The sequence below is a fragment of the Populus nigra genome, chromosome 2, assembly GCF_951802175.1.
Source record: "Populus nigra chromosome 2, ddPopNigr1.1, whole genome shotgun sequence".
NCBI lineage: Eukaryota > Viridiplantae > Streptophyta > Magnoliopsida > Malpighiales > Salicaceae > Populus > Populus nigra.
The window spans coordinates 48,443,047-48,457,380 of NC_084853.1; the positions used below are offsets into that span (position 1 = coordinate 48,443,047).

At 30.5% G+C, this 14,334-nt stretch overlaps 1 protein-coding gene across 1 annotated transcript; it reads left to right on the forward strand.

Annotated features, from left to right (window-relative positions):
* The first annotated feature begins 8,888 nt into the window (after positions 1–8,888).
* On the forward strand, positions 8,889–9,562 carry LOC133682000 (phytosulfokines 3-like). Its single transcript, XM_062105220.1, has 2 exons — positions 8,889–9,181; positions 9,301–9,562. The coding sequence occupies exons 1-2, from the start codon at positions 9,056–9,058 to the stop codon at positions 9,430–9,432; spliced, it is 258 nt and encodes an 85-aa protein (XP_061961204.1). The 5' UTR covers positions 8,889–9,055; the 3' UTR covers positions 9,433–9,562.
* The last annotated feature ends 4,772 nt before the right edge of the window (positions 9,563–14,334 follow it).

Consider the following 14,334-nt stretch of genomic DNA (forward strand, 5'->3'; position numbering starts at 1 on the left):
ATCACCCCCACCCACCCCGCACCCTATCACTTAAATTGTTTTTCATGTAAATATGTAAAATAATTTTTTACAAAAAAACAAATACCTATAACCACAAATTCATCCAAAAATAAAATAAAGAACTAATTTTATATATATCTTGAATTGCGTGTTGTTAGTTTTAATTATATACGTTATCTTATTACATAAACAGATAGAACGTATTTTTTTAACTATCCAAGAATATTGATCCTTTTACATGAACTACATGATACATACAAAGTCCTGTATAATTAATGAACAAATAAATTGTAATATATATATATATATATATATATATATATATATATATATATATATATATATTATTTTTTGAGGGAACTGTATTTATGATGATGTATGCATTTCCTATATATTTAGAACACCTATATCAATCACCAATCTTTTTGTCCATCTTCGTTCTTCTCAATTCCATTTCCTTTCATGCCCTTAGCCTCGTTGCCATATCCTTCATAGTGTATCAAAGGCAAGTGACTAGAATCTTCAGAATCATCTTTTGTGTCAATGTAGATGCAAGAACACCGCTCTAGAGAGGTGAAAAAGATTGTGGCAACACCATTGATTAGCCATGCTGCAACTCCATCGAGCATTCTACAGGCAGGAACACGTGAGTTGGGAATCGCTGGTGGCTGGACCTTGGGCTCGACGACGTGTCTCCCTCCTTCACAGTAGCACCAATTTGTGCAGCTTCTAGAAATAAAAGTATTATCCATTCAAGAGGATTTTCAAAATTGTCTAGCTCGAGAGGTTGACGGGTTCTTAAAGGGTTTAACTACAGGCTAAACACGCTTGTCTTTGGAGGCTTGTACACAAAAACAGTGTTGTAATGTTGTAGAAGGTAGATGCCATATATGCCCTTTTGGACATTCAAAAACCCAAGTGGAAATATAGTATAATTCTAGCCTAGAGTTGGAGGATTCTTTGACGAAAAAGTTAGGGTAATGGGACAGAATAATTGATATTTTTCTAGCTGAAGAATTGTTTTTTGTGTGGGTTAGTTGAGATGCATTTCGTGTGCTGGGGTTTTTAATCATAGGTCCTACCATCATTAATTATAGGTATTCTATGTTATATTTTTCTTCATAAGAAAGATGATTCCATTCAAATTTTTTTGAAGCTCACAATATATATATAGCTTATAGCTTATAGGTTTCATTCTTGACATTACATAGGATACCATCAATTTAGGCGAGTCAAAAGCATTTTGCAGACGAGGCATTGCCCTTTTTAATTGACTTCTGGGAAACTCAAGGGTCCCCTGCCGCTGTTACAGATTCTTGAATTGAGGGATTTCCTTCTAGTTTGCCAGTGGAGCTGGTGATCAGCGTGAAGAGACCTGAGAAGAATCAGGAACAAATATATCCTTGGTCACCTAGGCACTCAAAAGAATTTAAGCTAGAATCTCTTGTCACCGATTTGATGATGATTCAAAGTTTTGAATCTATTCCTTGCCCAGTAATCACTTTAATCATCGACATTTAACAGGTTAACAGTACTAAAAAAATTTGAATTCAGATAAAGATTTCATTTAGTTCAATTCACATGGACATCATACAGTGTTTTTCAAGGTTGTGTTTAGTTAGTGCCTTCTAGAAAAGACAAATATAAAATGGATAAAAATATAATTTGGTGAGGAAACTAAAATAAAAAATAAAAAATGTAGAAGACACTAACTATATATCATTTAAAATATTTTGGTTTATTTTTATTTTTTATTTTAATTAGTTTCCTCACCAAATCATGTTTAAATTTATCCATTATATATTTGTCTTTTCTAGAAGACACTAACTTAAAACACTATCACTTATTTTTTATGAGGAAACTAAAATAACTAAACAAATAATCTTTCTATCTTTATATATCATTTCAAATAAAAAAAATAAAATAATATATCATTTCTATCTTAATTGTTAGTATTTTTTATTATGATATCATTTCTATCTTAGGATATTTTAAATATTATTATTTATTATTATTTTTTATTTCGTGTGTTAAATAACCATCTCAACCCAATAACTTAAACTTTTAGGTGAGATTTCAAGATATGATTTATATTATTTTCTAATACATCCCCTCAAGTGAAAGCTCTTTGGATTTGAAACTTGCACAGATCCATATTACCTTTTGCTTGATTTTTATAAAATAAATGGAGGTGGTGAGATTTGAACTCGTGACCACTTGGTCATCAAGGTTCTGATACCATATTAAAGAATCATTTCAATCCAATAACTTAAACTTTTAAATGAAATTCTATGATATGATTATTCTCTAACATCATATCCAACATACCACACAAATTTGGACAGCTCGGTCTCTTATTTAATTATGCGGTTTTAAAAAGAATGAGAAGAATTGATGTTCAAAATGAAATATTAGATACTCAATTATTAGTTTTTATAACATTGCTGGTAGTTCATACTTTGAAGATTGCATTTTTTTCCCTGTAAAGAAGAGACGCATGAGATGCATAAGGTGAAACATTATCATGTGTTCTTTCTTTCTTTCATTTATTCAGTTATATTCTCTTATTTATTTATTTTTTGTTGTTTTCTAAGAAAATATATATAAGTAGTAAAAAAAAGCATGGTCGTTAAACGTTCATTCCCAGATACATTTCATAAAAAAACATTCTTTTTTCTTTGTTCTTTCTCTGTCAACTTGTTAAAAATTAGAGGAAATCTATTAACTTGCCTCAATGAGCTCCTACCATTAGCTTTCTATGCCTTCAAAAGGAAGAGAATAACTGAAAAAAATAGAATGTTGAGGTCATGGTGAAAGAGGAGAACAAAAACAATTAGGGAAGGAGAGTTTGGTTAACTCCAAATTTTCTTGTTATATAATTGGTTACGATATTTGAATATACAATTAGTAAGAGTACTAATTAAATCAAAATATTCTGATAAAATTTATAATTTTATATATAATTATGGATTATGAATTGAATGGTTGAAATGAAATAGAGAATATACTTAATGTAATTTTTAAACAACACAATCATAAGACCAACAAGCCAAGTATAAATTCAACTAGGTTGGTAAAATATCAGTTTCTAATTTTCCTTTTTTCAAACTTTGTTTGAGATGGAAAGATGTGTAAGAACTTAGGAGTAATATTGTCGTAAGAAGGTTAAATTGTCATAACGGGTGGCAATATTTTGTAATAATATGAAGGTTGGAGCAGCTATTTAATGAGCATGTAGTGTTCTGGATGTGTTCTGATTAATGTGATTAGACTTTGCTTTGTGCTTTTGGATATGGTATGCTTTGGGCCTTTAGACCCCATTAATTTGGACACAAATTGTTAAATATAAGTGTTCATGTCAACTGATCGATGGATCAATGCAGTCAACATGCATTGGGTTATTAAAAGAACTCGGAAATAAATTAAGGAGGATTTATTTGAAGTAAAGTATTTTAAGATGCAAAAACATGCATTGAGGTTTTGGTAATAGTTGAAAAGATTGAATGATACTATAAAATTAGGTTGAAAGCTTATATTCATCCTTTTATTTTTGAATTTATACTAATTAAGCTATTTTATTCTTATTTGTATTAATAACAACATTTTACTTGGAAGACCAAAGACAATTTTAAATCCTTTACGCCTATTTAATGTTCGGTTAATCATAAATTTCATTCTTTTACTTTTGACATTCTTTGAATAGGCCTTTTTTACTCTTTTTAGAATTTACTAATTTACTTTCAGCACTATGCTATAGGTTAGACTAATTTTTTTAAAAAATGTATTTAAAAAGAAAAGAGAAAAGAACCAGATAATGTATTGCTTGCTAGGTCCATGACTTAAAGAATTCTGAGTTTAAAAGAGTTCTGTCTTAGATTATGTCTTAGATTAGGATTATTATTATTAGTTGTTGCAATTTTTTTTATTAGAATTCTGGTTAAGCTATACTAAAAAACATGATAGAAATTGCATTTTAAAGTATTTTTATTTCAGAAATATATTAAAATAATATTATTTAAAAAACAAATTTATTTTTGACATGATACATCAAAATAATTTAAGAATATAAAAAATTATTGTAAAACAAAAAAAAATAAACTTTCACCCATCTCTATATGGGCCGCACTCACAAAGAGTGATTAAAAGATCATAAATAGCACAGAGATATATTGAAGTGTTAATAAACAGCAAGAAAAACATCAAAAGTTTTCCTTAACCTATCTATCGATCCCCTCTTGAGTTTCCATCATATCCACCACGCAACCAATGATCAAATGGGCCAACGCAAACGTGAGGATACATACTCGGATGCTATGATTACAGTTAACTCGACTACTTCTCCTCCAAGTTTGCAGTGTCGAAAGAATGAGAAAAGTCTGCCTGCTCCCAAATGCGTTTCGACTTGAGGCCCCTGGACAAGACAACAAAGACAACGTAGCCGACACCATGTTTTTTTATGAGAGTCAGAATTCGGCTTGATATCTTATCCATCCATGATCAAATGGGCCGACGTGAGGATAGCCCATGCTATGATTACTGTTAATCCGACTACTTCTCCGAGTTTGCAGGGTCCAGAAAGAATGAGAAAAGTCTGCCTTTAATGAGGCCCCAGGACAAGACTAGTAGGACAGCTTTAGTTGACACCATGTTTTTTTTTTTTTTTTGAGAATCTGTATTTGGCTTGATATCTTATCCATCCATCCATGACATCATGGCCTGCATAAGCCTGGCTTCACACTTGGCTAATTGTTCCGACATCGAGAGCCCTTCCATTCAAGGTACCTAAGACTTTGATGATAAATCTGTAGCATTTAAGAAAGCCGGTTTGTAAATGTGGTGGGAAGCTCTCGCCAAGAATTCCACGTCACAATATTTAATCAACACGAACGATCTCTTCTTTGATGCTATTGGAATGCCTTTTTCGCCATTATGATTCAACATTAAAGAACCATATTTTTCTTGGCTCAATTTGATGCCCCTTTTCTCACTCATTTATCTGGGCCCTTTTGACCATTTTTTTGTAAGAGTTAGGCATGAATCTCTTGTCCAAACCTCAATCATGTAGCACACTCCAACAAATTATTGTATGGTGATTGCCTGTTTGCCTTGAACAGCTTCTTGACTACCCTGTCATTTGATGGACAGTGTTTTGGTCACTTAAGAGATATGGTTCTCGTACACTATCCTGTTTGATTGCAACTCCTCGTCCATCTTTCCACCGACAATTTCAACGTTGAAAGACATGTGAAAGAAGGTAAAACACATGCAACTATACATATAGAAAACATGGGTTTTGCTCATAGCAAGAAATGACGTATGGAATGAGGACATAAAGCCTTCACTTTTTATATAGTAATGAACACTATCCATGGTAGACTTTGCAGCCCTTGTGCTTGTATTTACATGGTGTAGTCAAATCCTGTTTTGGTTTCATGTAAAAGGAAGTCTTACATGCCTGAGTGAGGTTGAAACATATATCTTTAGATCGAGCATATAATTTCTATCATGGAGCCCACTGCTCTGGCAGTTTTACCCGTGATATATATGGAATTTAGTCCCTGTATTATTCATTTTCATGGGAGTAATGAAAGTTAATAAACCCGACGACTTGTTCTATGAGTTGGTTCAAAGTTCAGTTCATGAGTTTGAAGATTGTTTTAAAACAAATACAATATTATTTGTTTTATTTTTCAAAAAATTAAATTATATTTTAACTAAGTTAACTAGATCATACATTAATTAATTTATTGAATGTTATGTCCTAACTCTCCATCCGATTTAATTTAAAATCCAGCCTTAGCTAAAACTTGGATTAGCTGAATATCGAGTTAACCTGCTGAGCTAAGCATGATTAATAACACAGGGAATAATTAGTCACATTAATTTCATTATTGAAGCAAGTCCCCTACTATATACCCTACCATTCAACTTTTACAACTTCTTTAATAAAGTATGAAAAGATTGTTGACGCATTCTCACAATGATAAAAAAAGACCACAGATGATCACTTTGTCTAAAGGATAAGGATTGCTAAGTTGGAGAATTAGAGAGGCAATTACTTCAATCGGTTAAAACTGATCATATTTGCAGGCAGTGATGCTAAATTTTCTAGCGTGTTGTCCTGTTTTATTTCTAAACATGTCGAAACGTTTTCCACGCTTGATCAGCCTCCTTGTTACCCAATTTTAACATGGTTTTGTGTCATTACACTAATCCGGTTATAGATAATCGTATAATTATGAATAATCTGTTTAAAGTTCGATCCAGAGAGATTTAATGCATGAAAATTAGTTTGAAAATATTATTTTTGTTAAAAAAAAATTAAGATATATTCTTAAAAAAAACAATCAAAACATATTCTATGATCGCGGTGAAAAGTAAGATATTTATATTTGTATTTAATTTTGATTTGGATTTTTCCCTGTCATTTTATATCCATCAAAATCTTATAATTACTAATCATTTATAGGAGTTATTTATTTTTATTTTTCTTTTTAGGAAAAGAGGCAGCCATGCCAGTATGCCATGCCATACCATACCATAAATCTAAAAAAGAGAGCACACCAACATACCATTCAGCAACAAAATATCCACACACAAATCAAACTCCTTTTCATAAGGATTGGGTGTGAAGGAGCCTAATCCAATATGAAACCAACGAACCAAGTGCTATAAATATAATAATTATATTGTCTAAGACTTGACCATAAATATTAGAATCAAGGAATCCAATCATGCTGAGAAAGAACTGCACAAACCCCTATAGCTAATTAACACTAATTAGTCATAAATAGGAGTTGGAATTTTGATCAAGGAATACATGTAATTTGCCTACCGAAAGCATTTCATTTAGAAATGCTTTTGACTCCTTCAACCATTGGCTCTGGCTTTCGGTTCAACCAGCTGATCTCCTTCACTACAACACCCACGATTCGTTGCAGCATTTTCAAAGGAGATTCTCCCCTTTATTAATTATTTTCTTTTTTATTTTTCTCCAATTTATTTGTTTTTTTTCCTTGTTTTTTAGTCAACCTTTGTACACTAAAGCACGATCATGTTCTTACCTTACCAGCTGGTAGCTGACACCTACTCGTTTCCCACACACATTAATCCATTAATTTATTTTGATATGATTTATTTTATTTCTTTAGTTATCTTATTAAGTTTCAACAAATACAATAGATCCACATCTAGAAGGCATAATCACGAGCTCCATATTAACGTATACATGCTGTAACGTGAATTATATTGCATACTGTTAGAATATTGTCATGAATCTTTGAATAATCTCTATAAATATATAAATATTGTTGGTTCATTGGATTTTTTATATCACCAACTTGTACTTGCAAAATATTTAAGCCCTCTTGAAATGCAGAATGGCTTCTGATTGTGACATCGTGACAAAATTAATTTTGATTCACGTATTATATAGACGATAATTCAGCGGCTTTGCTCCGTTGCGTAGTTTTTTGTTGGCAATTTTTTTTTCGAAAGTCAATAATATCAAATAAATAATTAAAAAAAAACTAAGATGTCATTTATTAATCTAAGGAGGAAAAATATTTGTAGAACAAGCTACGTCTACTGAAGATCTAGCAGAGGATATTCTTCGGAACTTTTATTTCCATATAATTATGATATTTAGTTAATTTTGCTGCCACCATGTACGGAATAGAAATAATTGCTAGTAGGACTCACTTGATAATGATTTTTGACCGGGGATGATAATTGCATCCATGAGATGTAGAGGTACGATCCCATTAATTTACTTGAATGGAGGTGTTTATATATAAGAAATTCTGCCTATATAGAGATGGAGATGAATACTCTTTGTTTTTTTTACTAGGAAGGTGTGGTATCCTTAGCTTTTATAGACCTTTATACATACATTTATAATTTAGTATACCTATAATTTGTTAATATATATTTGAAATAATTTTTGTATTTTTTCCCTATGATTGCGTCAATTAAATTCGCGTACTTGATAAATGTAGAATTCCTTTTTATAGGCTATATATTTAATAAAATTGATCATAAAAAATAATGTGATCTCTAATAGACATTCGTTTCCAATTAGAACAGGTATGGAGAATTAAGAATTATCTCTGGTATAAATAGAGGCCGATATGAATATGAAAAGATTTTTATAGATGTTTATATGATTTTTTTATAAATTACAGAATAAAACAAGTAATAATAATGATAAAATAGAGTTTTGACCCATAGAGATTGGTTAATAATGATAATGATAATGATATATTCATCATTCTAATTTCATTTAAAAAACTTATTTAATTAAGAGATAACATTAATGATAATGCAAATAAAAATAAAAGTAAAGTAAAGAAATAAGAATGTGATACAGTATAGAAGTCAATGATTTAAAAAACTAAAACGTTCGATTTTATCATAATTAATCCGCAGTATCCCTTAAACTATGAATCCGTAATAATCCTTTAAACTATGATAGTTAAAAATAATTATCGACAGTAATTATTCCCTGAACTAATTAACAATCACTCCGGAACATCATTAGTGAAATTTGAATTTTGTTTTGTTTTTTTTTTCCTTTTTCCCTTCTTCCGTTTACTCTTCAGCAACCATTTCAAACCAACAACCTACCTTTTTCCTGCTCTATATGCCAAACGTCCCAAGTCCAAGTCGGCCAAGTCATTCTATAATAACATGCAAACAAATCTGTGGTGATATCATCGATGATTTTCAAACCTTTATTTTTTTGTATCAATTCCTGTGGTCTGTTTTTGATTATCTCCTCCTTTTCTATTTTTAATTCCTTTCTGGAAGAAGTCTCTAGCTAAAAATATACAAGTTTCACTTTCGATTTAATGTGCTGTAGTTAATGAGCTGCTATATTAGAAGTCTCCCACCACCACATGTTCACACCATCAACATTACCATTAGTCTCCTCCCTCCCCATCTATAAATACAGAACCACACATCTGTCTTGTCTTGTCTCTGAGTCTCAGAATCTTATCAACATCTTATATCGATTCCCGTATAATAATTTTCTTTTAAACACAGGAAGAAAGAGATGGCCAGTGTTGTTAAGGTTGCCACCCTCTTCATGGTAGCCCTCCTCCTCTGCTCCACAATAACCTATGCCGCCCGCCCTGAGCCAGGCTTTCCTGATGGTTCTTTGGCAAAGAACCAACATAAGGTTTGTTGAATTTGGAACTTTTTTAATTTTTGTAGTTAAACATGGTTAATTTCATATGCAGAAGATTTCGATTGATAGGCTTTATGTTTTTGATAAGTGGGTTTTGTGTATTTGTTTAGGTTGTTAAGGCCGAGCATGCAGAGGTGATGGAAGAGATCAGCTGTGAAGGGCTTGGCGAGGAAGAGTGCTTGATGAGAAGGACACTTGCTGCTCACACCGATTACATCTATACCCAGAAGAACAAACCATGAAGTACTGCTACAATGGTCTTATATATATATGTACGGAAATTGTGTCAAGAGAAATATATTTATACTTTTGTTTGACATCATATAGTATGATGTTTCCTTTGGCTTAAATGATGATAAATATTTGTTCAAAGGTAATATATATATATATATATATATATATATATATATAGCGTTGGTGTATTATAAATGGTAACTTATTATAACTTGGGCATGGATTCTATGCTAGAATATTAACTTGAGGATTAATTTCCTAGGTTTCCCCTGCCTTTAATTCCCAGTTCTCATAGTCACTTGTATGCTTTCCACCCAGTAGGTGTATATAATAAAAAATATATTAGCGTTTGATCATAAAAGAGATCAAAATATTAGAGATATACGAGATATATAAAGATATATATGAAATATGTTTCTGTTTTAAAATTACAAAAGTTCATATTGTATTAAAAATAAATTTATTTTATGTATATTTTATCTCTTCAATGAAATATGTTTCTATCGATAATTAATAACAAGACATAACCTCGTATCCTAAGTTTTCTACCATAGGATTCATTTACTTCATGCTAGTTAGGAAGCAAGGCTTTACCACTCTCTCTTGTTTCTTCTTATCGTTCCATTTTATTCAGACACTTATTGGAAAGCTATATAGGGTCGGGTTTTTTCATAATTATTTCCTTGTATATTCCAACCTTTGGATTAAGCTGTTCTTTTTTTTTTTAAAAAAAATATCATATTTATACAGGAAAAAACAGAAACCATTTTGCAAAGGGAAAAAAACAACATAAATAAATCCCATATGATCCTTCCTGGGCAATCACTTAGTTAATTATTTCACTGAACAGCAGACCGTCTACAGCTAAAAAAGTTGCTTCGAGGCTTCAATTATTCAGGCTTACCAACCAATTATGTACTGAATTTGCGTGTAAGGGAAAGGATGATGCCATTGTCTCTGATTTGACGTCCAATGATTCTTTTCTCAATCGAGTCATTGCAATTTCCTCAATGAATTCTTTGACTGATCCGACAACTTCCATTAAATCTGTGTACATTTCACCACTGCTGGTCAGCTAGCTATTTTTCCACCAGCCCACACCAGGCTACTGATATTATTATATTATAATTTATATTTATAATAATTACTATTTAGTAGAATCAGTGCTTAGGATATCTGGAAGAGACGTGAAGCCCTTGCTAGATTCTGATGTTGGTAGTAATCTGCCCATCAAAGAGTTTAGGTACATAAATTAACAACAACCATTCGGATTAATGCATGTGAGATCGACGGTCCACGTCTAACCAAGGGCAAGTGGCAAGTCCATCACATTCAATACACACATTAATATCCTAACACCTCCATTCGAAGGAAGCTGTCTTATTATCTCATCACAGGAACCTCTCTTAAATTGAGGAAACAAAAGTGATTTCAAGGACATCCTAATCAATCCCTAAAAGCATAGCATAGGCACAATTATCAAGATATCCCACCTACTCCTTGGTACAAGGATTTTCTTCTCTCTTTTCAATAATTCTCGAGGATAAGTTAATTCCTTTCTTATTTTAATGCTACACATAAAAAAATTATAAAAATAAAAATATAAGTTGATGAAATCTTGAATAAAACTTTAAATATAAATCGAGTTTTTCACATTCTGTTATTTTAGGTCAAAATATGCAGGTTTGATTATGAACCTGATGTTTGAGTTTGGTTGTAGGCTTGTATGTTCTTGAAAACTTAAGTTTATTATAAAACGAGAGACTTTTTAATATTTAAATTAATGAATATACGAGAAAAATAATATACAATATAATTAAAAAAAATATGTAATTATTTATTATAAAATAAAAAATATCAAGTCTAAAAATCTCTTTGTTTACAGGATGATATAAAGTATTTATGAACCTGGATGCGTTAATTTACCTTATTTTAATGATAATTGAGTGATAAAAATATTAGTGCCTACTATTAATTATAGTTTTTGGCTCTTTGTTGATGGAGAAGTGGATAATTGGTTATAAATAATAATTGGTTGAGAAAAGAAAATACCTGGTTATATAGAATGTGGTATGTGTTTGCACCATTGATTGTTAGCTAGAAAAAATATTGATAACTTTATGTAAAAATGGTAGAGAATATATTAGAAAATATATTAATACAAAATAATGTGTACATGGGTGGTCTGCAGCGCCATATTCTAATTCATTGTAACCTGAAAAAGCTAAGAATTTTTTTGTGGTGCTGGGCAGAGGCCCAAATAAATTTCCAGGCTGTGTTTTTTTTTTTTCAAGTGGATCATATCATGCAAGTCATTAAATTAATAGAGCTCATGAATGGATTTCATTTTAATATTATAATCTAATAATAACTCACATATTGTATTCTTAGAATTTTCTTTTGACATAATTTCTTAGCATTACTCTTTTTTCTCCGCTGCATTTAGATCATAAAGACATTCAACTTGAAACTGTTTATTCAAAAAAGGCAACCGACAGCAATTACGGCACATTTATTTTGCATGTGAACAATATTACATATATAGCTGCTGATCTTGGGATCGATTGCATAATTATTTTCTTGCTGTTGGATCAGTACACATATAGCTGCTCAACTTCATGAATTCATTGCGATATAATGTCAAACGATGAAGAACCATGCATTAAACTTATTATAATATATAATAGTTGGCTGTTCGTTCTAACGTAAATTTGATTGCAATCTCGTGTGTATTAGCCATGGCAGCAATAAATGAAAGACTTAATTAGACCTTCTTTTTTAATCCATCATTATATTCTATTGTATATATTAACAGACTTGGTGCCAATGGTTAAGAAATTAATTTATCACTTTAAGAACTCGATTTTCTTGCAAGTAATAAATTAATAATTTTTTTTGGCTGTTAGATATAAGAAATTTTATTAACAAGAGGTGGAAATATAAATTAGGATTCTATATATATTCACATAAAGATACACAAGACGTATATAATCGAAGATAGAAATAAATAATTAGAGCAAACAAATTTCTTGTAACTTCAATGGCTATCAGTGGCTCTACTATCATTAATTTATCCAATAAATCTCCATAAACCAAGTTTCATTGAATAAACCTTCACAAAGAAAAAACAAAACCAGAATTAAAAAACAAGAGGGGAGAGATAGAGGTACAAAATAACCTTTCTAATTTTCATTCCATCAAATCATAATCATTTTTATTATTTATAGGATTAATTACTCATCATTTATCACTTTTACACATGTTTGAATTTTAATTAGTGTGTGTGTGTATATATATATATATATTCTTTTATCAAGTCATCATAAAACATAGATAAATAGTTTTGACACCAGCTTAATGTCTTACATTATAATAAATATTATTTTTCAAAGTGTTTTTTGTTTGAAAATTTATTAAAATAATTTTTTTTAAAAAATATTTTTTTTAATATCAACACATCAATACAATATAAAAATATAAAACAATTAATTTAAAATAAAAAAATCAAAGTTTTTGAAAAGTTTGATATCAGCGGGCCTAAATTAATACATGTTCCCTGCTAAAAACCTTTCGATTCCATATTGTTGAAAGTTTGATAGATGGGTAAGTTTATGGGCTAATCAAATGATTGGTAAGTGTGTAGCGTATAATCTTTTGGTAACTATAGCATCAATTATTCAATTGAAATCATCATGAAAGAAGAATTATTTGATTAGGAAGTTCAATGAAAACACATGAATGATATCCGTAGAGCATCATTATATATTATTTATTAAGAAATTCGCTTTTAAATTTCTATTTGATGAATTTGGGTAAGTTTGTATAAAGATCTTTTGAATTATTGTTTGTTTTGATTTATAATCTCTTGAAGAATCTTTCATTTTAATAATTAAATCTTGAAGGATAGGAAGAAATAATCGGAATAAAACCCTTGAGTAATAAAAGTAAAAGCATTATCAACCTTCTTCAAGCCAGTTATTTGTTCCTCCATTTACTTTTAATATTATTTCATGTTTTATTTTTTATTTATCAATTATTTTGGCTTGTTTTTTGTTACACACGTGATTTCCACGTACTTTTTAATATATTTATTAATAGAACTTAATAAAGATATATAATAGAAATACAAACATACAATAATTCAATTACTAAAAATAAAAAACTTTGAGGGTATAATAATCAAAATGGACAATAGTTTAATTAAGGAGGTTTTTTTTTTCCTGTTATACATGTGATTTTTACAGCATTTAACGAATTTATTAACCAAACCTATTAAATAAATCTAAACATGCAATGGCTAACTTATTAAAATAAAAAATAAAAAGCAAAAATCTTTTAAGGGGTGGTTTTTAAAAACAGACATTAGTTTATAGGGATTTTGTACAGATTAGCCATGGATTCGGGATCATGGTTTGGTCCACGAGGAATAATTTTGTTTGACTTAATCAATTAACGTACAGGGAAGAAATGTCAATTACCATCTAGAAGAGGAGAATTGGAGATGCAAGGATCTATCATGAATCAATGTGGTGGTCCGTCCTCTCCCCATTTATATGGACCATAAATAACTAAATGATCCTCCATATATACCTTTTGACAAAGCTGTGAACACATGGTCGTTAATGGTCCTCCTCTCCCATTTTTTGCTAGCTTATCTATAACTATATGTGGCGTGGCTAGGTGGCTACCTTGACCACGCACGTCTAGCCATATATATGTGATTGATTGTTGATAAGCACCTATATATGTTTATGCTTCAAAGAAAACCCACAAGAGATAAACACAGGTGATAAAGACTTGATTTAACAATGGAGGAGGTGTATTCAAATGACCTGTTAAAGGTGGATTTATGGGTTGAATGAATTGATCGGTCAATTCAAAATAATTTCATTTGAAGATTTGTTTTTAAA

Bases quoted from the DNA above. Each gene is read 5' to 3' on its own strand.
- LOC133682000 (XM_062105220.1), top strand. From the start codon at position 9,056: ATGGCCAGTGTTGTTAAGGTTGCCACCCTCTTCATGGTAGCCCTCCTC. The intron at 9,182-9,300 runs GTTTGTTGAATT...GTATTTGTTTAG, and splicing joins TGGCAAAGAACCAACATAAG to GTTGTTAAGGCCGAGCATGC.